Genomic DNA, 23,056 nt, shown 5'->3' with positions numbered 1-23,056 from the left:
CACCTTAGCTAGCATCTTTTGGTCTTCAGGCAGCTTCTCAACAAATGTGGACATACAGTTCCATAAGAAGACGTGGTAGGCCCCCACGATCACAGCACAGTTTGTGATCTTAATGGTTAGGTCTGATGAAGAGTAGGATCTTTCGGTCAAGGGTGTCCAATTTTCTGCTGTTTTATCATATGATGCTGAATGGCTGTCGTTGTTGTTTCTGCATTTTTTCAGTCACCAAAGATGACTGGGGTGGGCGATAGAATAGAAATGAACAGACGTCCTCCCTTGTTTTGTATATACCTTCAGACTTCTTGGCTGTGGCATGGGTTGATGCTGGTTTCTCACAAACCGAATTGATGAGTTCCATGAAGCCCTCAATAACCAGGAAGGTGACATCAGCCGTGCTCCCTGAGTACAAGTATTGTAGGACCTTGTCTTTTGGTTTTGGGTCCACCGCAGAAATTTCAATGTCAAGGGACCAAACCATCCTGACCATTTGCTCTGTATATAGGCAGTAGTCATCTGTTGGGGAGACTTGAACCGTTCCCATTACCACTTCATCTGGCGAGGGGTCAGATGCAGGGCTAAGGCTCCTTTCCCTGGCAGGTTCAGAAGGTTGGTAAGACTGATGAACGCGAGATCTCATATTGTATCTCAGATCCTCTTGGTTAGTTAAAACTCCTAAGAGTGGATATTATAGAGTGGCTCCTATAGGGTTCTCCCAGTTCAAGCCCATATTTTGACTGGTGAGTGTGTTGCCAATCATGGCATGCATGTGAGCAGCATGGCTGCTTGTCGCTATAGCTTCTGGACCAGAGCAACTCTGTGGAAATTCCTTCTTCAATTTCTCCTTCCTCAGCTGAGGAGTGATAGGAGGGAGACCTGGAGTGGAAAGATGGAGTACGGGGTCTATCCATTGGGATGCTCTCTACCTGTTCTTGTTGTTTCTCTTTGTGCTCTGTCTTGTCTTTAGCCTTCTTCTTCGGGGGTTCTAAGTCTGAGGTCTCCTGGCTTACACCCTCCAGTGCGGCCTTTGAGTGGCTCATGGATCTCAGATCCATGCCCTTCAGATCTAAGACAGTCGGACCTGAGACCATAGTCGGATCCAGGCTCTTCAGGTCCAATGGTCAGGTGGAGATCATCTCAGCACATCTTTTCTTCAATTTCACTGTCGGAGCTGAAGTCAGTTCTGATCTTGACAGCAAAGTCAAAGGCAGTAGTTAGGTTTGAGGAATCTCTGTGAGGCTTTGGGTCTTGAGTAGTCGATGTCTTTGTCAGCTCTGAGACCGAACTGAAGCTGTCAGAGCCAATTTAGCTGAATTGATGGACATCAGATCCGAGTGGGGGATATGGTTCTCGAAGTTGAGGGTTGGGTCGGTTGGTCCCTGCTTCCTGCCGAGGGGAACACTAACTTGGCTATGTCCAAGGCTTTCATGGCCCTCTCCCAGAGGAACACTTTCAGCCTAGTAGCTCTCTCAGCTCGAGCTTTTGGGGTACATTTACGGCAATGTTCACAAGTCTGAACATTGTGCCCCTCCCCTAGACATTCCAAACAAACGGAGTGTCCATCTGTTTGGGTCATTTCTGTTGCATATGTAGTGCAAGATTTAAAGAGTGCTTTCTCAGCCATAATTTCATTTAACTTTCTCTTTCTGTTTCTCTCGTTCCAGATAGAAGCAGAGCATCGCAAGAACCTTCCTGGCCAGCAGCGAAGAAGGAACTGAGGGTAAGGGGGCACCACCTCCTGGTGACATGCATGGTGGGAAATGCTGCATATGTGTACTGTGGAGACACGCGCCCCCTAGCGGACTTTAGCTTTAAAGAATCTTGCCAATCAGCAGACCTGCACATGCGCAGTCCGATGTAGGGCTGCACAAGAAGCCGGACAATGAGCAAACATTAATGTCAATATATTTCTGTTGCAAATATTCAGTATTCAATATTCAGACCTCAGCTATTAACCAAACTTTTCAGTCTGTTGTGTTCTATCATTAAAGTATTTCACTTAACTTAGACAGCTTGGTTACTTGCCATACTTTATTAACAGTTTCCTAGAAAAGCAACTCAAAAAGTATACGTTATGTTGGAAAAACCATTTAAAACATTTGTAAGCAGGGGCTATCCAACAGCTAGCTATTCAATGACTATTACTTTGTGAATTTTACACATTTAAAATACTGAATTATATTAAGCCATATTCTCATAATGCAATTTTTATCTTTTTGCAGGCTTATTTTCATGACTATATAGCAGATATGCATACCATGAAAAAGAAGGCAAAGCTAGAGATGTGCAGAATTTTGTAAAGTAAACCTCTCTGGAATAAAAAAGGCTGTAGTGAGGATACCAAAAAAAACTGTTCCAAGAGAAAATAGGACCACATTATATTATCTAAGGGTTTCCTGGACAAGCAGTAATTCAGAGACAGCTTGTTCTGGAAAAAGATCTAAAGAGTTCACTTTGAGAACAATGCTCCACTTACTCTTACATTTTTTTTTAGCAAAATATACTGAGCTTTTCATGATCCTTGTTTACATAAATAAACTTCCTGCCCAAAACAAAGTGGAGGCTTGCCTGCTTCTCGTGGTCACCACCATCTGGCACTGCCTTCCACAGATATCCACACAGTGGATTGGATCCAGCGATATGTGAGTAGAAACTTCAACAGACTTAGAATAGCTCTGCTTGAGCAAGATCATCTACGATTCCACACATAAATATGAAAATGGCTCAAGATACGCTGTGTTTAATTTAGCACAAGAGCCAGTGTGAAGTTTTCAGGGTTTCTGTTAAACACTTCCCCTTGCACAAAGACTTGAGCATGTACATCTTCTGGTGAATCCAAGCCACTATCCTTATGCAGCCTTTAATGGAGGCATATCCAAGAAAAAAACCCTGACATTAAATTTTCATCAACAATAAATTAAGTATACTTAGGAAAGCTGCTGCAAGCTTTTCATTTTTACCATGAGGACAACTAATGGCATATATAAAAACTGCAGCCAAAAGGTAATGAATCCAGTTTGCATCTTTCCATCCTAAATGTTATCAGTAAAAATTAAGTCCACATAGGAGCTTCTGCAATAAATTATTACCAACTTGTTCAACACACTTTTAAGTCTTAACTTAGAAGACTTACCTTGGCATTGGCTGTATCAAATATGGTTTCAACTAGCATGATATCTACTCCACCATCTAGAAGTCCTTTAGCTTGTTCCATGTATGCTTCTACCAATTCATCAAAACCTGTTAAACAACAACAAATTCCACAAGTTTCTTTCTTTACACTATGAATGACAACAGAAATCCATCATACACATTCCAATCCCACCTGGAAAGCTGGTTCTCACAACTGATACAGTGCATAGCAGATGGGTACATAGGAAGGCAACTTTGTGGCAGAATGTCCTACTAAGTTAACTGCAACATGTGGTGCGATATTAGTGATTGTTAGACATTCATGTACATTTTGATTGATTATAAAAACAGATGTTGTAAATTCTTCTAATCTAGAAAAATAATGAATTTATTGACAGCAGCAAGAACTGAACCTGGCATCAAAAGAAAAGTTTTTGGACAGACCAACACCACACTGCTGGATTGTCAGGGAGTCTGTCTTGTTGCAGAAACAATCTTAGCACAGAGCTGACAGAATTAGAAAAAGCAAAAGAAACCATTTTTGCACTAAGGGCCAAACTACACATGATGATGGAATATAGTAATTGGAACTCCAGACTAGGGGTGTGCAAAAAAAAAAAATATTGGGGTTTCCTGCTTTGCAAAACCCGAAGAAGAAAAAAAGAGTAGGAAATAAGGGATTTCTGAAGCGGCAAGCCGCTTTGGGAATCACTTGTATGACCTGCTTTGGTGTGCTCCGTAAAGATTCAGAGCATACCGACAAACTACCCCCCCCCCCGCAACTTATTTCACCCAATGGGAGGGAGAGGACGGAACCCCCTCTTTCCCTTCCCATCAGGTGAAAAAAGTGGGGGCAGGGTTCAAACCCCACCGGAGCAGATCAGCTGCTTGGCGAGGTTTGTGGTGGGCCCTTTAAACTTCATCTGGGTCATGGGGGAACCCCCCCCCCACTGTGACCCAGATGGAGCACAGAAGGGCCCTTTAGCCACCGGTTGCAATGCAAGCGGCGGCAAAAATGGCCCTTTAAACTTCATCTGGGTCATGGGGGGGAATCCCCCTGCAACCCAGATGGAGTTTAAAGGGCCTTTTCTCTGCGGTTGTTGGCGTGGATCAGCTGCTTGGAGGGGATTTCCCCACCAAGCAGCTGATCAGCAGTTTAAATGCCCCCTTCCCTGCAGCTGTGCAGTGGCATGGAAAGGGGCATTTAAAACCCCATGTCCCAAAGCTTCCCGAAGCAATACGAATTGCTTCAGGAAGTTTAGATTCAGGGTTTCCGAATCAGGCTCAGGGTCCTGGATCAGATTTGGAAATCCCGAATCTTTGCGAATTGGGTCCGATTCAGGTGTTTTACCCAAATTGGAAATTGATTCACACATTCCTACTTCAGACATGTAATTTGGCATTAAAATGCAACAGGAAAGGAAGATGTGCACAATTATGTGTGCGGCCACAGTGCTAGGAGGTAACTCTTTCATCACCACTCTCTTCCCAGTGCTGTTTCCCTCACTGGAAATGATCGCCCAGACTACCTGAAGCTGCAACAAGGAAAAGGGCTCCTATATTGTGTCTACTGTTTTTTCTCTTAAAAGGGCAAAAAGCGACTGGAGGCGGGGGTGTTAAACTACACTTTCTAGCACCACAGCTCCACTCCAGATTGGGGGGTCCTTGTAACTGCTTTTTAGAAACAAATCACATATCTAAATAAGGTTGCCACCAGCCCTGAAGAAAATGTCCTGTGCCTTTAAAAGAGGTTTTAAAGGGTGGAAGTGTGCAGCTAAAGCTTTTCATGGCATGGAAGTAAATTACATCAAGAAGCAATTAATATCCAGTTAAGCCTCTATTAAAGGGATATTTTTCTCAAAGCAAATTGGGAAATCCTAATCTGGAATTCTAGAGCCATGTATAATTCAGTCCTTTATCCTTGGAATAGAAGTCTGAGTACTTACTAACATTCCTGTAATCTGGTTTCTCCACTGAAGGGGACACAGAAAGGGTTTTGTTTGTAGGACCCATTGCTCCAGCAACATACCTTTTATTTCCTTTAAAAGAAAAGCAGAAATATACAGATATAACATTTCTGTGACAGGCTTTAGATCATATGGGAAAAGAGGAAAACCATTTAGCATTCATTGCAATGGGAAGCCATGAAGAGAAAAAACAGGACATTGTTCAGATTCTCTTTTGATATAGAATCACTTTTCAGGTAGGACAATTTTGGAGAGGAAATACAAAATATGTGTTGTATTTCACAGATGTTAATGAACTGTCTGAAACCAATTGGCTGTGCAGGCGTTATGGCCTGAAATGTTCAACTGTTCAGAAAATAAATTTGTTTGAAATTCATTTTCTGTAAGGGAAAGGAAAGCTGTCAATTTGGCTGGGATTAAAACTTCACATTGGGGATAGCTATAGCTAAGGAAGGGTTCCAATGGGATAGGGTACTTATGGGACAGAAAGAACACATGCATACAGGATGAAGTAAAGGAATAAAGCAGGCAACAGCCTGAAAAGGAGATATTAAGGAAAGGTCAGTAGAGGACTGGTGAAAATGGCAGGTGAAACAGGAAACTGAGGAACAGGCTAATATGAGAAGGGGCTCTGAAAAAAACTTCACAGTGCTCAAGATGAAGAGTTCAGGCTATATGCTAGGGAGGCTGGTCAAGAGACAGAACAGTAAAAGGAAATGGAACAAAGTAAGCAATAGCCTGAAAAGCAGGATCTGAGGAGGCAATGGGTGGTTGAAACAAGGAGCTGAAAGGAGGCACCAAGGAGAAAGCAGCTCAAACCACATGGCCTAAAGACATGAAGGATGTGTGTACTATAGGTACAATGGAAGTGGATAGGAAAGGAATGAGTCAATTGGCCATAGAGTTGTCAAGTCTAGAGTTATGGCTTCTTCTGTCACTGCCACAATGCAACCTGACAGCCTTAACTGGAAAATAATTTTTAAGAACTGGGAGGGAGGGAGGGACTGAATTTCCCACATTTTCAACTAACCAGCCAATTTCTCTTTTCAAGTTTCTAGGAAGAACAGAAATTCTAAATTCAGTTCTAATCAGTTTAACTGCACTTTGGCAAATTCTGAATAAATAGAAGCCGCAGAGCTTTGAGAAGTGCACTGAACAGCACCAGCAAAAAAAAAAAAAATGCAAAACAGCCCCCAGTGAATAGACCTATTTTATCAGAATTTTATTGAAGGACAACTTCAACAACAACACCATTTAAGCAACAGCATAACAAGCAACAAAGATCCCGAAATACTTGAAATGTAGGTGTAGAACAATTTGATTAAAAAGGGAAAAGGTTACTCACCTGTCTGGGCAGTAACATCATTGGCTGCGTTTCGGGCTATCTGAGCTGATATTTTATTTAATCGATAAGCCTGGGGAAGGCACAGGGAGACAAATAAGTAAAATTAATTCAACACCCAATAATTTCAAAGTTTTATTAGGCATTTGAACTGTGTTCTAAAGATTAATCCTTAACACTTGGGTACAACAAAAGAGATACAAGAATACCCTTCAAATATTCCAAAGAAACGCTGTTTAAAATGCATGGTCAAAATGCAGGGACCCTTGTAAAGCGGTGTTCTAGAGTGCATTTGTAGGGAGAATCTCCATTTTACTTTTATGGATTTCTAAACTATAAGGAAGACTGAAAATGTGTCCTTCTGTAAACAAAGATTGTGCTGAATAGTTCTGCCCCTGCGCACCACCACATTGGCCATGCAATCCTCCGCCATTTTCACAAAGATAGTCACCACATCATAATAGAAAGGGTGTCACAGAATATGGCAATTGGAAACACATCATGTGCACGCTTCATACTTAAAAATAAGATGTGCAGATATATGCTTTACTAAATCAACATGCAAATATTGAATATGGAAACCAATTCTCCAATAAAGACCAATGCTATCAAACAATTGTACATTTTAATCACAGCCAGGGATCTTCTAAGTAATCCATTCCAATTTGAAGCCCAGACACCATAACAGTATTGATCATTTCAGTGTTGAGAAATGAATGACTATGCATATACTTTATTCCTGCTCTCTTATGGAAAGTTTGGAATACATTCTAAGGTAAATCTTGCTGTAAAAGACCAAGACTCTCATCAACTTACTTAACAGAAGAAATCTGGCAATTATATCAAATATCATAAAGAGATAAAATAGCCATGATTTCCACACTAATTTGTCACAAATCTTCACCTGGTTCAGTTAAAACCAGATCACAGGATAGCATAAAGGACATAGTCTTTCCAGGAGGTAGGGTTACCAGATCCCCTTACCCTTCCAGTGGAAGGTGGGAGACCTAATACGTTTCTTGTGAAGCTTGTGTGTACACTTTGCACCCACTCCCAGATTGTGCAATGATGTCACTTCCAGAAAGTGACATCATCATGTAGGACATTGTGCTGCCCCTCGGAGAGCTCCTGCACTTCACAGCGGGCTGATTTTGGCCCATTTGGGACTGAATCAGGTCCATTTGGGGCCTAAATTGGCCCTCTGTGAAGCACAGTTGCTCTCCACAGCCCTCCCAGCAATCAGCCCACTGCAGAGCATGGGAGTGCTGTCAGGGTGTTGCGTCACTATTGTACAGGGACATGGAGTGCTCCTGCACTTCACAGCGGGCCAATTTTGGCTCCAAATGGGCTCATTTGGCCTGCTACGGAGCATGGAAGCGCTGCTGGGAGGGCACTGGAGAGCTCCTGTGTTTCACAGCAAGTCCATTTAGGCCCCAAATTGGCCCATTTGGGCTCAAATCAGCCTGCTGTGAAGCGCAGGAGGGCACTGCACCACTCAACAGTATGCCCTGGGAGGCACGTTCTCTCACCTCCCCCACCCCCAGCCAGATAAACAGTGGCAAGGGGCAGAGGGTGGGAGCGGGTATCCCCCACCCCCAGCAGGGTACTGGTAACCCTACCATAAGGTGAATGTTTTCTATTGGTTTGTCCCCTTGAAGGAAGAAAAAAACTGTTTTCAATTAAAAATAAACTTTCAATTTGAAAATTGTAGGTACAAGGCCGAAAACTGAAAAGTACATGAAAATATTTTAAATGGTGAGATCTGAAGTGCTCCATGCTATATTGCACAGTAGCATTGAGGAGAGTAAACAAATCTACTGTAACAAAAAACCAAAAAGCACAAAAGCAATGTGTTCTTATTCACAGACCTAAGCGTGTTTAATTTTCAACCACAGAACATGCTGCAATGAGAATGTGTAACATGGGATAATGTGGTTTTGTAATTATACAATTGCTTGGTTGCCTATAACAAGAAAAATGACTCCCAGTGCATTCCAGTTCATCACCACTGTCCACAAACCTTTTCTCTCAGCAGGGGTAGAGGGATTACAGCTACTTTGCTTTTCTGTGTCCTTAATTAAGGACAAACAGTACAGCACCATTCTTTATTTGCAAGGCAAGGATAACTCTTGGTCAGCTGCAAACAAACCACAAAATATCTGGATATGCTGAGAATTTTAAACATATACATATACATTAATAGTACTCTAGAAAAAAACATAGGCAAAATACTAGGTATTTGATTAATCCAAATTTCAAAGATTGGGAGAAACAAACGAGAGGAGCAAGTATAAAAAAGGACTGCAAGAGAACGAACATCAATGTGATCATGAATGGACTCCCACACCACGCTAGATCTTAGCTGTTGGACAAAAAAAAACTCATTAAAAGAAATTTAAAACTCTTACCAGGTGCTCAAGGCCATAGTCAGCTTGTGCGATTCTGGTGCTGCTGAAAGTGTTTGTCTCGATAATATCAGCACCAGATAACAAGTATTCCTACAAAAGAGAGGAAGCACTTGAGGTCTCAGAGTTCAGAAAGTTGGGAACTGGGCAAAGTAGTACAGTGCTCCAAAAATAATTGGTCCTCTCATGCAAGCAGGCCTCTTCTATGGAGTTACTAATTGTGTCTAGAGGTGGTGTCATCTCTTTCACAACTCATCCTTGCCTTAACTGGGCCAAACTGAACAATATGAACTCATCCATTAGTCAGCAGTTCCATTACTTAAATTTTTTGTCAATGAAAGGGAATATGGATTAATGGAACTGGGGTTGCCATCTCCAAGTTGGGAAATTCCTGGAGATGTGGGGGATGAAACCTGGAGAAACCTGGAGAAGTGGGGTTTGGGGAGGGAAAGGGCCTTGGCATGGCATAGTTCCATAAAGTCCACCCCCTAAAGTAGCCATTTTCTCCAGGGGAACTGATCTCTGTGGCCTGGAGACCAGTTGTAATTCTAGGAGATCTCCAGCCACTACCTGGAGGCTGGTGGCCCTAATTGAAACAAATACTTTTGGGGCCTGCTTTTCAAATTTTCTGAGAACTCCTGGGATCCCAATTATATCCTTTTTCTTCTCTAAAGAAAAGTCCTACCCAAAGGACCTTAATTTGGTTTTAACTTAAGTACTCTTGGGAAGGTTAGAATGTTCCACTATCCTTATGCATTAAAAACTGATACAAAACTTCTGAGGGACCCACTCTAGACAATACAACAGTATCTGCCTGAATAAGCTGATAATTCTCAAACTTTTTACTAAAGAAATGCTGCAGTCCATGGACACAACAAATGATGACAATCAAGCACCCCCTTGAAGGTTTTTCCTGGTACTCTAAACTTACTGATAACAGGTGAAATTTTTGTCAGGTATTCTGTAAAGTACACCTGTCCTCTGTACCTATCCACTTTCACCACAGACTTCTCACTATAGTTTTAAGTCTAATCAAGACCCACATGCAAATTGCAGTATCTGATGAAGAAACTACCTCCTCAAAGTCCATACACTGCTAAGTTCCTAACATCCATTTGTGGGATGCTGGTAACCCAGGAGAGAAACCAAAAGAAATCCAGTGAAATTAAATATGTTATAAGGCTCGTCTGTAGTAAAACATAGCTACTCAATGTCTGGAGAGTGTTACTAAAGATCAGTATACATTTGGGGTAACTTTAATAGAATCCAAAAGTGGTATTGGTCCCCAACTAGTCTACGCCTTACTAGAGTTGCCAACTGCCTGGAGAAAAACTATCCTACTCCTTTAAAGAGGCTTAAAGGGACGTAAATTTTCTCCATGCCATGGAAAACTTAAGCCCTATTAAAGCGGCATTTTTCTCTAGGTCTTTAGAAGTTTTGGATTATTTGAACAAAAGGAGATGGAAATTTACCATGTAGTAAGTAATTAAATTATAACTGAAAGTGGCAAAAGTAGTCATTCCTCTTTGGTACTCATGCTGTTCCCTGGAACAAACACACTTCAGCTCCTAAGAGAATTGTGCATGATTCTTCTTAAACGTGGAATCTTAAAATAAATGACCTCGCTGACTGTTTAGGTCAGTAAAAATCTTCTTCAAAGAAAAACAAATAAAGCAATTACAGTCAGTTATATTTTAATCAAACTGCTAGCAAAGAAAAATCCCCTAGTTAGATAATTGATGATATTCCTCTGGGCATGTTTTTTTCCTAATAATTAAGTAATAGCTTGCATTATCATTTAGGACAAAGAACATTACCAAAAGTTGACTTTTTAAAATGCTCATTCTCCAGTAGTAAATTATATATATCTTGTTAATGAATCCCTATGACTATTTAAACAGGTACTCTTCCCAAACACAGATAAAACATTTAGTGTAAACTGCAGCATTTGACCATAATGTTAATAAGGCTTTGTGTTTTGTATGTTTCTAACTTTGGGTATTATAAACCACTTTGAGCCACAAGAGAAAGGCAGGGTATAAATATTTTAATCAATCAGCAAATAAAATAAGCAATTGGGCCTCAAAGGCTTGGTCTAATCAGCTCTTATGTGCGTAAGCCCTTGTTACATAGGAATCCACAAACATGGCCTTTGGTTCACACACTCAGGGCTCTGCATGCAGTGAAGGAGGGTGCATACTGTATTTATTGTGTTCATCTATGCTCTGCAATGTAATCCAGGATAATCCAATCCTCAGCAGTGGGAGAGCTGCAGAGGAGAGAAAATGTCCATGTTTGGCAGGAGCTTTTTTCTCATGCAAAGTTCAACGTGATAGAGGTGCTGTCCTCCTCTCTTCATTTTTAGAAAACCAAAACTAAGCACTGAGTTAAGCTTCATTATTAGGATTACTAACATGATTGTTGCAGTTTTGAGCAAATATGCTTTTTAAAAACTGAGACATACTTCAAAAGGATGAGGATATTTCTTCCTTCAAAATCCTTAGCATACAGTCCATACTCTACCTTGTGTATTTTATAGATGATATCAGATTGAGTTATACTCAGCAGGTCATTGTTTCCTTTTAGAGGCTTGAGATGATCCTTAAATTCTTGACCTCGAAATGCCTCTTCTGACAAGGTATATTGCTGGATCATGGTTCCCATGCCTCCATCCAAAACCATAATGCGCTCTTGCAATACTGATTCAATTTCATCTTTCAGACTTATCTTGTTATCTGTGTTAGGAAAAACTATATTCAAAACCATCAACAACGTCTCTTAAATATCAACTAAACTACTCTACTTCACAATGCTGTCTGCTGGAGATCAGAAAGCAAGGATATATGAACAGATCCAGATCCTGTAATATGAAGTTCCCCATACCATCATGAAGAACTTGCTTGCACATAGGGTTGCCAGATGGTATGTGAAACAATATCTGACTTTCTGGATTACATCTCTTCATGACTGCATGCACCTAGGCCCCAGCTACCTGTACAGCTGCCAACTCCAGGTTGGTAAATTCCTGGAGGTTTAGGGGGGTACTGTGAAGCTCACCTATCTCTCGAGTACAGCAGGCAGTTCCACAATGGAGGCAGCCTCAAAAGCAGCAGATGAGCTCCAACAGACGGTACTCCAGGCCCCCAAGCAGTGCTGCTGATTGGCCACACAGGTCGGCCAGCTGCCAGTGCAGCATCAGGGGCAGGGTGGCCAGGCAGTGGTGGGACTCCATCACGCATCTTCAGAAAGGCATTTTGTCCCTGCTGCCTGGAGACTCGGTAGCACCAGACTGCTCCTGCCAACAGGGGCTGGCTGGATTCTTGACTGCCCACTCCTCTTCCGTCGGGCAGGCTCCTTGCCTATGCTATGCTCTTGCTTGCCTCAGGCAACAGCACCACAGCTGGAAGTCTCCCCAGCCCACATTTTCCTTCAAGCCCTCTCCCTGGCTGCCTTGATGGGTGCCCAGCAGGACTAGCAAGGGCAACAAGAAGCAGAGCAGTGGCATGGCTTGGGCACCCGTCAAGGCAACCAGAATGAGATCCTGAGGGAAGATGTGGGCAGGAGCGACTTCCAGCTATGGCACCACTACCTGGAGCAGCTGCTGTGGCAGAGGGATAGCAAGGCCACTGCTGCTTTCCTCCCCCTTGCTCAGATGAGCACTCACTCAGCTCCTGAGAGACTGGTGGTATGGTTGCCAACTCCAGGTTAGGAAATTCCTGCAGATTTGGAGGAAGATTCTGGGGAGCTTGGGGAAGGCAGGGTTTGGGGAGGGGATTGGCTGCTCACCACAGAGAGGTAGAGCCTGAGCCTGAGGGCCTGTGCTTTCTCTAGCAGCAGCTGATTGGCTGGCTATGCTGCTGGAAGGGGGAAATGGGAGGAGGGAGGCCTGCTGTCCTCAGCAAGGGCTTGCTTGAGCACCAAAATACCAGACATTTATATATCCAGTATTTTGACTTAATTTCCCTCAGACAATCAAAGAAAAAAATACTGTCCAGGGGAAAACCAGTCACCTGCAACCCTAGTACAGGGGTGCTCACAGCAATCAGTTGAACATGACTTTGAATTACGTCATCTGCAGATACAAAACTAAGGATCAAAACAGCCACTCAATTGGAGCACTGAAAAAAAACCCAAGCTAGAGCAGGATTCTGCAACCTTTTTGAGCCTGCACACATCCTGACACAGGAGAGCGGGGGCAACCACAAAATGGCTGCCACAGGAGGTGGAGCCCACCACAAAATGTCATGGAGTGCAGTTATGCATAACTCTAATAGTAACTCCTACCTTTCAGGCAGAAGCTTTGCTTAACAGGACATCTTTTTGAGTGAGCATATTGTTTAAAATATTTTCTTGCTTACACACAGCTTATCTTCAATCATGCAGTGAATATCCTTGTGATGTGGTGACAGCTGCTGCCAAAGCAAAGGGTTTTTTTTAATCTGCACAGCTAGTTGGATCTCAAATGGCCACTCAGAAGCAAAAAGCCGCACCTGGCTCTTCCCATGTCCCAAAAACACTTCGCAGGCATCAGGAAGAGAGTTGGCAGGCGCCATGGCTCCCATAAGCACCTCTGTACCTCATGGGCTTGCATCTTAACTTTCTCTTCCGTTTTCACAGCACTGTTCTCAGTTGCAGACTGCATTCCTCCAACTTTAATGGAGCACAGTGCTGCAAAAATCAAAGAGGGTTAAAAATTGAATCCAAGCCCTCTCCTCCCCAACCTGAGCAGCTGGCCACATCTTTTTGTGTCCCAAAACTGCTGCCTTATTACCTGTCAGTTCTACAAATACATTATTTTTATTTGCACATTTTCTGCTTAGCTTCCATATGTCTTTTAAAAATCACTCTAACTTTGTACAGACCTACTGAATTAACTAGACGTGTTAAAGGCTGTTTATGGATTGCTTTACTAGTATGGTACAGTTATGCTGGCAACTCTCTGGGGAGGAGGTGTGGATCTAAAAGAGTAACTAAAAAAAAACTGCATCATCAATTACATGAATGTAACCCAACATGTATGAAACTGGAGAAATGAACAGAGTATGAGAGGAGGAGCAGAAGACAGAGATGACAAAAGATAAACTCAATCTAATGTGTGTAGAAGCAACATGAAACATAACTAGGGAATGGCAAATTGCACAAAACATGTGAAATAATCACAAAGAATTTCTCTCATATAAAATAAATTCTTATTGATTATGTTCATCTGTTATGTAATCCTCCCAGCACTCCTTTGTGAATCTTTGGATGAAAAAAATCAATGGTTGCAATCTGTTGTTTCCCGGATTATACGTTTAAATATCCAGAAAAACGCGATTCTTAAAAAGTGATCCCGCAAGGTATTCTCATATGACATCAAGACATCTCAAAACACAAACCACGAGGAGAAATTCCGAGAAGGTGGGAGGAACGAAAGAACGAAAAAACGCTAGTGCGGGAGACAAGAGACGAGCCAAGGGGCGTTAGAGGAGGTGGGGGCTGAAGGTAAAACAGCAGGGCGGAGGGGTCATCTTCTCCCTGTCCTTGCTGCTTCCCAATTTGTTTTATTTAATCAGTTGCCTGTATTGCATCATTTTAAATGTCCGAGTAGTTCTGTGGAGTGTGGGGATAGAAGAAACTGGTAAGTGTGAAATCAGGGAACTAATGAAACCTTCTGACTAAGTACAGTCCTTAAAGAAATCTGCGGAATCGTCGTTAGTTTTGGTTGTCTTTAGAAAGTCATACATGATTTTTTAAAAAGCGAATTACATTTAAAAAAACACGACACAACAAATTTGAATCATTGCGTCTGATTTCAACACGTTCTCCAACTCCTTGCCCATTTTCTGCAGCAAAAATCCTCCCGAAATAATGAAACCCACTGGCTCTCCCCGCGAGAAGCCGCAAAAGAGCGTTTCAAGCCTAAGGGGGATACAAACTGCAGCTAAACTCTCAAAGCGTGGCGCACACCCCGTAGAATACAGCGAGAACCTTCCCACTGCCCAACATTCCGAGCCATTGTGACCTCACAAGCGGCCTCACGTGGCAACGCACCATTCGACTGTTGGCTAGCACGCTGTTCAGCCAATTTGTGGAGCGTCGGCGACATCCCGTTCCAGTTTCTCGAACACTTCAGGGAAGAAATCCAATTCACTGGTTAGAATGGCCGTACGCACAGCTGGGAGGGCGACCGTGCGTCATCCTTATGCGCGCAGACTCATATGCAGTTGGCTTTATTTCCCTTATTCAGATTGTTCCACCTACGTTGCCGCCCCAGCGACCTCCTCCCTGCCTTGCCGAGTTTATTCGAGCCCCGCGGCTGCAACAGGGAGAGCGGAACAGGAGCGAGTCGCAAAGGTAGAAGCCGGCTGTGGCTAGACTGGGGTGCTGCGCCGCTTGTGGGGGGGCGTGGAGCCCTACAGCGGAGGCACGGGGGAGAGACGGTGCCTCTTTCCTTGCCGGCTCTGGTGGCAGCGGCGTGGGTTTGATCTTCTACACCCCCACTATGCTGGAGTCCCGCTGTCAGGCGCCCCAAGTAGCCGCTTGGATGATGAACAACGTTGGCGACGGAGCTAGTCCGATAAGGATATCCGCTCTACCCTAACCACTATCCCCTTCTCTGGTTGCACGCGCTAAATACTGCGAAGCTGTTCAAGAGCTGAATTGCAGACCAGGCTAACGAGACAAATTAGTTCTTATTTGTTGACTTCCTAATGCTGGACCAACAGGGTTGAATCACTGCCAGTTCTTACATTGCTTCCATGAAAACTGGATTCGTACGTTGTGTGAGAGCCAGCGTAGTACCTCTCATTACTATACTTAGGTAATAATACAGCTCTGTAGAGGGGACTCAGCCTGCTGCTCATAAACACCTACTACCCTGGCATGCCATACCAGCACAGGAAGACACTATAGTAGTGAGGGCTCTCATTGTGCAGTCCTGGGTGTCTCCTGCTATCTAGCAGTGCAGAAAGAAATGATGCAATTGCACTCCTTGGTTTGCCAAGAAACCCCATGCTCCTGGGACAGGGAGAGAGCTTCAGCTCCTGTGTACCTTTGTCCTTAGACATTCAGCACTGTGAGCAATGATGCAGTACAAAAATGCAGTACTGTTACTACCAGATATTTGAGGTTAAAACAGGAATCAATACATTCCCTTTGCAGGAAGCCTCTTGAAAGTTAATTCTATTAGAAGACTGACTGTTCAGTTAAATGAGCTATGATTATCTCGAGATGTGGCATGGAAATTAGCTAAATAAGTAAGTATTGGTGAGGCCCAAGCCTGATGACTGATACGTTACTCTTGTTACAATTTACCAGAAATATATTTAATTAATCCTGTTTTTTGTCTTTGTAGGAATATCTGTCATAAAGTGCCTGGTATATCCCAAACTTGCCATTTTAAATTAGGCCACTACAGGATGTCTCTACAATAAATGAAATAGCTTTTCTAGAGTGCTGTAACCAAATAAGTAGCAAACCAATAAATGAGTTGTAGTTCTATCAAAATCAAAAAGAGTCCAGTAGCACCTTTAAGATTAACCAATTTTATTGTAACATAAGCTTTCGAGAATCACAGTTCTCTTCATCAGATGCATGGAGGGCCAACAGAAACTGGTCAAATATAGAGGAGGGGAGGGGGGGAGGAGAGGGGAGATGCAAACAACTCCTTTGATATGGAGATGCAAACAGCTCCTTTTGATGTGGGGATCAGTTTGCTTCTGTAAAGGTTCAAAGGAGTTTGCCGTGTTAGTCTGTAGTAGCAAAGACTTAAAGGTCACTGTAGTTCAACAGAAACCTTTCAAAAACAAAATCCAACGGGAAGCTGCTGAATTGGAATTCATATGTAAATTTTACTCTGTCCAGCTGGGACTGAATAGGGACTATGAATGGTTATCTCATTATCACAGGTAACTGATTTCCTTTACAGAGGCGGGGTCGGGGGGAGTCCAGTGGCACCCGGCATGGGCTTTCAGGGACCACAGTTCTCTTTGTCAGATGCATCTGGCGGGGAGGGCTGTGGTTCTCGAGGGCTTGTGCTCCAGTGGTATTGGTTGGTCTTGGAGGTGCTGCTGGACTCTTTTTGATTTTGCTACTACAGACTAACACGGCAAACTCCTTTGAACCTTTACAGAAGCAAACTGATCCTCACATCAAAAGGAGCTGTTTGCATCTCCATATCAAAGGAGTTGTTTGCATCTCCGCTCTCCTCCCCCCCTCCCCTCTCCTCCTCTATATTTGACCAGTTTCTGTTGGCCCTCCATGCATCTGATGAAGAGAGCTGTGATTCTGGAAAGCTTATGCTACAATAAAATTGGTTAGTCTTAAAGGTGCTACTGGACTCTTTTTGATTTCGCTACTACAGACTAACACGGCTAACTCCTCTGGATCTATGACCATGGTAGTTTTATCAAGTAAACTTCCTGGCTTCTGTTCTTTCTGTGAACTTGCAAGATGGTGCTGGTTAGCTTATTTGTTATACTTCTGATTTCTTTCTTTGCTGAGTCCTTTGGAGGCTTGTCTGGCAATTATCCTATTATCATTTAGATCCTAGGTAAAAACATTTCCATTTACACTGAGAGCAATGCTACGTAGGTCTTCTTGGAAGTAAGTCCTATGTTGTTCAAGGAGGCTTACTCCTAGGAAAGTGTCCTTATGATTGCAGTCCCAGACTTTTAATTGAAGTCATATCCCATCCTTTTTTAGGTAGTAGTTTTATACTGTACATACTAGTCAGATGTGGTTTGAATCCACACTCCGCCATGGGAGCTCAGAGGATGACTTTAGCCAGCTACACACATACAGTCTAACCTACCTCACAGGGTTGTTGTGAGGATTGTGGAGAAAAGTAAGTTATAAATGAAGTAAATAACTACTAATATTATTTCTAGTGTATATGACTACTTTTCAAACTACTAGGATGATATGTTGCTGTTTTTTCCATGTTTTATGCTTTTGTTTTTCACATTGTGAGCTGTCTCAAACAGGTCTCTGGAAAGGAAGCCTGTACATCTCCTAAATAAATATTTCCTGGTGAAAAGCTGAAAGTTGGCAAATATTTAGAAATATATCAGAAATTAATCTTAGCTTCATGTAACCCAGAGAACCGTTAAAATATGCACTGAGGCATTTCAGAATGTCTACTTGTATTGCTGGTGACAATTGCCTTTACAAAACTGATCTAGGAAAAATGGTAGTCATAAATAATGGGCTTGAGATCAATGAGATCATGAGATCATTTGTTCATGGTAAATTGCAGACATTTCTTTGAAAATTATTAGCACATGAATACTGATACCATGAAGCATTCCCACCCCCATTCAATCTTGGTCAGAAGATTGTAGATTTCATCCAGCAGGTGTAATGTAAATTAAACGTAATGATGTTTATTATAATAATGCCATGTTATCATGTTTCTACCAGGCATTTGCAAGTGAGCAGCTTTGTTGTCACAGAAGTATTTTGGGATTGTCATGGGGGCAGCGGGGGCTGTCCAATAAAAGAGCCCTGTAGCCCCACAAATACAGCCCGTTTCCTCCTGTCCCCTTCAGCCCTGAAGCAGACAAGTGCCTTACTGGCAAATTCACACAAATCTGGTTTCCGCTGCTGACTTACCTCAGTAAACATGGTGTTCTACCACCCTCCTATGTCCCCCCCAGGCGCTCACCTCCTGAAATATGTTGGAATTTTACATATGAATGGTAAGCTAAACTCTTTTGATGTTATTGTAATACATTCTATATTCAGTTTTAATCTCTTCTTGCATACTGTTATATTTGATTCCTATATTGTTATTGTAAATTGTAATCTGTAATAAGGACTTTTAAAGAGCAACAATAAAGGTTTTTTTTTTAAAAAGTGCCTTACTGGCTGCCACTATTCTGGTCTGGGAATTCAACTATGGAGGGCTCAGAGTACCCCTCCTCTTCCTTCACTCCTCCAAGCAGTGCCCCTCTATTGAGGAAGGTGTTGCCAGATGACCAGTTGAAGTGAAGATGTGAGAACCCAGGCAGAGTAATACAAACTTTTATTTAACAAGATGGGCCCTCACCAAACAAGTGGGAGTCGGGGAGAAGAACACTTGTGAGCAAGAGATTTAACAGAATACATTTCAAGAAGCAGGGCAAGATTAACAAAGGGCAAGAAAACAAAAAGTCCTAACATGGATACCCGACTCGTCCCTACTAATCTGCCCCTTCCTGGGTTCAACCCACCTTCCCTGGGTGATGGAACTTCTCCTGCTAGTAGCTGTTTGTCTCACTCCTGAGAGATGAAAGCTTTTCCCCTCCAGGGAGCCTTACATTCTTTTTTTTGCTTGGCCCATCCTCTTTGGTGCCAATTGGCCTTCATGTTCCCTCCAATTTCCCTTATCTATTCTAAAATTGGGAATGATCTTAGGAAATGTAAGGGAATTGGCACCAGGCCTACTGAAATAAGGCCTCAGGTTTCCTGGAGACCTACAGGCCTAGGATTATGACAGGGATATTTACCTAAATTGGAAGAAATAGAATTAAATGCAAAGGAATTCTTTAAACTGCATTGAGATCTCAAACTATATACATCTAAATGGAAAGAGGATATCTGAGAAGATACTTGGAGATTCTTGTTCAATAAAAGGTTAAGTTTTGTTTGTTTCGATTTCAGAAGAAACTATCAGAATGTCCATTCAGTGGTATGTAACCTTATTGAAAGTTTACTAGATATATTAAACTGCCAGTGGTATCTGCTGGCCCAGCTATGTTGAAAAGTAAAGTTTTTCCGTGTGTGATGGAAGTCTCCCAAAGCTGGTGAGTTTTGGAAAATAGTTGGAAGAATGATAAGTATGATCTGCTGATGTGTCTGCTGAACAATATATCTCACACCCAAGTTTATTTATAACTCCCACTGTAGTCAGCAGCACTTAGTCAAACATAAGTTTGCACAGGACTGCAGCCCTACTTAATTACCAAGAGATTGTTCTGAATGTACTGGTCACAGCCATAATTGCATAGACCGGACACTAGAAAGCTATTACACCTTGTAGAGAATAGCAATCTAAAGCTTATCAAGTAATCCATATGGTAGCTAACTGCACATAATAAATAGCAGAGATGAAGAAAAATAATATTTCCTTACCAGTAGACATTAGTTATTAGAAATATAACGAGGTGATGTAAGCCTGGCATAAAATATGCAAAATCTCTGGTTCATTTAACTACCTGTTAATGTAGATGTTACTAGTCAGTATTTTATAAATATGGAGAGTTTGTGGCATAATTGGGTCTTTTTAGAGATAAATTTCCTTAAAAAAATACAATTGTTTTTCTCCCCAAAACGTGAATAATTGTTTTATCTTTGAAATTACTGGGTGGGGGGGGGGTTTGATTGATTACTACAAAGTTAGTAGTTTCGAAGAAGGGCAGGCCCTTTCCTACTCACGTTCTCCCCTCCCCACTGGCCTTTCCCACCAGCCAGTTTCAGAAACTGCAAGTATGCCCAGCTATGAGAAAAAGCCCTGGGGAGGAGAGGTTGCAGGGGAGAATCAGCAGTTGGTAGAAGGGCCAAATAGATCCCTCCTTTTTGCAGATTCTCCCCTTCAAATGTCCTCCCTTTCCTCCCACATTAACATTAATTGGCAAAAGAATTTGGAAGAACCTGGAGAAAAAAATGTGCTGCCCCCTTAACAGAGGCTTAGCCGAATGTTATATACCAGGTGATGTCATTCACGTTCATGCCATTAAAAACTTCACCTGCCTATTTCAATGTATTAAGCCTCTATTAAAGGGACAGGACCTTTTTCTCCAGGTTGCTAACGTTCCTATTGGAAAACACAGCTCTGCCAGCATAATTAGTTTTGTCCGAAGAAATCATGTGATACAAGGCAAGGTGGTAAGCACCATATGGTGAGAAATAACACAGCACTAAATCTATAACTAGCATCCGAAGCAGATTTACACTCTTCTGTCCAAACGCTTTTTAAGATTGCACTGCAAGTCTCCTTTGGCTTGCAGTCTTCATGACACAGAAATTATTTGTCAAAGGTCATCTTCCATTGGTACTTTCTCAGTTTTATACAGGTAACTGAGGATATTGGATGGTAAGTAAAAGTTCAAGTTGGCAATATGTTCTACAGGAGTTTTATTTTAACAATAAACACTGGATAGTGCATGTTTTTTGGAGTAAATTTCAGCTTCATTTAGCTCACTCTGGAAGTTTCAGTAATAAGTAGACAGGATTATTTTGTCAGTAGCATGCCCAAGTGTTCAGGTTTATGTGCAATCAGGCAGTTCAGGTCTATAGGGCTTAATGTAATGATTTCACACACAAAATAGGGTACATCCCAGCTGGTCTTTGTAACAGAACTAGGTTAGCATATGCAAAATACTCATCAATGTATCTAATTCTTAACATGGCCAAATCTGTGGATAATTAAATACAGATTGCAGCCACAAACATACAAGATAGCTCTTTCTACAATCCTGAGAGAAGCCCCAGGTTTGCTGAAAAATCTGAAATAAAACAAAATACAGTTTTGGTGGTGGTGTTTTTTTTAAAAAAGATTTAAGAAACAAATGCTCTCCGTGGCTGTTGTTAGGCAACTACAACATTCAAGCCTTGTTTTCTGTCTTGAAAAAGCAGAGGGTTGGGGAAGGGCTCTTTCAAGGGCTGTTTTGGCCTTTGAGGGATGATTCATCAGTGCAAGGCCTAGCGGCAACCATCAGACAACTTGCTACTACGCAATTTGCATGACTTACCCAGGCTTGGCTGCTTGCTACTGTTCAACACCAGTCACCCTACAAAAAACACTGTTGTGGTAGTTTGAGTTTCCAGTTCCGTTCGATGGGGCGCCACCTGTGCCCGTGCCGGCAGCAGCTGCACTGGCTTCCTGTGGAGTTCCAGATCAGGTTCAAGGTTTTGGTCTTAACTTATAAAACCCTAAACGGACTGGGACCGGCATACCTGAGGGACCACCTCTCCCCATATGTACCCCGGAGAGCGCTTAGATCGTCAGGAAAACATCTACTTGTGGTCCCTGGCCCTAGGGAGGCTCAACTGGCCTCAACCAGGGCCAGGGCATTTTCAGTCCTGGCCCGAACCTGGTGGAACTCTCTGTCGGAGGATACTCGGGCCCAACAAGACCTTGTGTCCTTCCGGCAGGTCTGTAAGACAGAGATGTTCCACCAGGCATTTGGCTGAGGCCAGTACTCAGATCCACTGATTGGCCTCCTGCCTGTCTCCTATTAGTGGGGGGGCTATATTGAGTCATCTGCCCCATGTAGGAACGGTGGCTAATCTCGCACCAACTCACGTCCCCACCCCTCTCTTCCCTTGTGGTTGGCAGGGAAGGGTGAAGTGAACCTGGGATATACTGCAGAGTCAGAACATAGTGCACAGTTTGTTTTTATGCTGTTAAATCTGGCTTTTACCATTATTTAATGTACCGTTTTATCAATGTGTGTTTCTCTGTAGGTTGTAATCTACCCTGAGCCCATCCACGGGGAGGGCAGGCTATCAATTCAATCAATTAATCAATCAATTAATTAATTAATTAATCATCATCATCAATAATAATAATAATAATAATAATAAATAATATTGTGCTTCTGGCATTCTGACAATGTTTATAGCCCAAAGTAACACTGTTCACATGTTACAGTGAACACTCATAAAACCTACATGTTCATGCATAGAACTGTTTGAATGAGTCAAACTCACATTCACTTTACATTAACACACACATAAAGAACAATAGTGTATCCTGTGGATTGTACACGCATTCACTGTAACTCATGAACTGGGCTAGTGAGTATGACAGACACTAGACTATCAAATGACAAATTCCAGATTTTTAAAAAAAGAGGGCCAGGACATTTTGCTATATGATGCAGGATATCCAAGTGATGCTGCATTGTGCCAAAACAATGAATACCAAGTAATCTGTCATAGTTCAATGGGACTTAAAAGCGGTCTACTGAGGTGGCTACCTCACTTTGCTTCATGGTGTGGCCATCAACAAGTCAATATCCATAATAGGAAGAAATGTACTAGTACTCCTCATGATCAAACTACCAATACTAAATTTATCTTAACAGCCTGTGGAAAGGAAGTCCATGAAAAGAAATAGAAGTTGCCTCACAAAACAGAACTCACGAAACCAAGACAACAAAAAAGAAAGCAGAACAACAAAGAAAAGATACCAAGCATTTATCATGCTTTGAAGGTACATTGAATTAATCTCAGCTGCTGAGCCCATA

The 23,056-nt window shown here is 42.3% G+C and overlaps 1 protein-coding gene across 1 annotated transcript in view; it reads right to left on the bottom strand.

Annotated features, from left to right (window-relative positions):
* MTR (5-methyltetrahydrofolate-homocysteine methyltransferase) overlaps nt 1-15,006 on the bottom strand; it is a 106,307-nt gene extending 91,301 nt beyond the window's left edge. The window contains exons 1-6 of the mRNA XM_054981178.1: nt 14,877-15,006; nt 11,367-11,578; nt 8,847-8,936; nt 6,442-6,511; nt 5,076-5,168; nt 3,131-3,237 (exon numbers count right to left, since the gene is read on the bottom strand). Coding sequence (XP_054837153.1) covers nt 3,131-3,237; nt 5,076-5,168; nt 6,442-6,511; nt 8,847-8,936; nt 11,367-11,578; nt 14,877-14,931 — 627 coding nt within the window. The 5' untranslated portion in view covers nt 14,932-15,006. The remainder of the gene's footprint in view (nt 1-3,130; nt 3,238-5,075; nt 5,169-6,441; nt 6,512-8,846; nt 8,937-11,366; nt 11,579-14,876) is intronic.
* Nucleotides 15,007-23,056: the final 8,050 nt, after the last annotated feature.

Source organism: Eublepharis macularius, chromosome 1 (assembly GCF_028583425.1).
Source record: "Eublepharis macularius isolate TG4126 chromosome 1, MPM_Emac_v1.0, whole genome shotgun sequence".
In the NCBI taxonomy this organism is placed as follows: Eukaryota; Metazoa; Chordata; class Lepidosauria; order Squamata; family Eublepharidae; genus Eublepharis; species Eublepharis macularius.
This window is presented reverse-complemented; position numbering and strand designations above follow the sequence as displayed.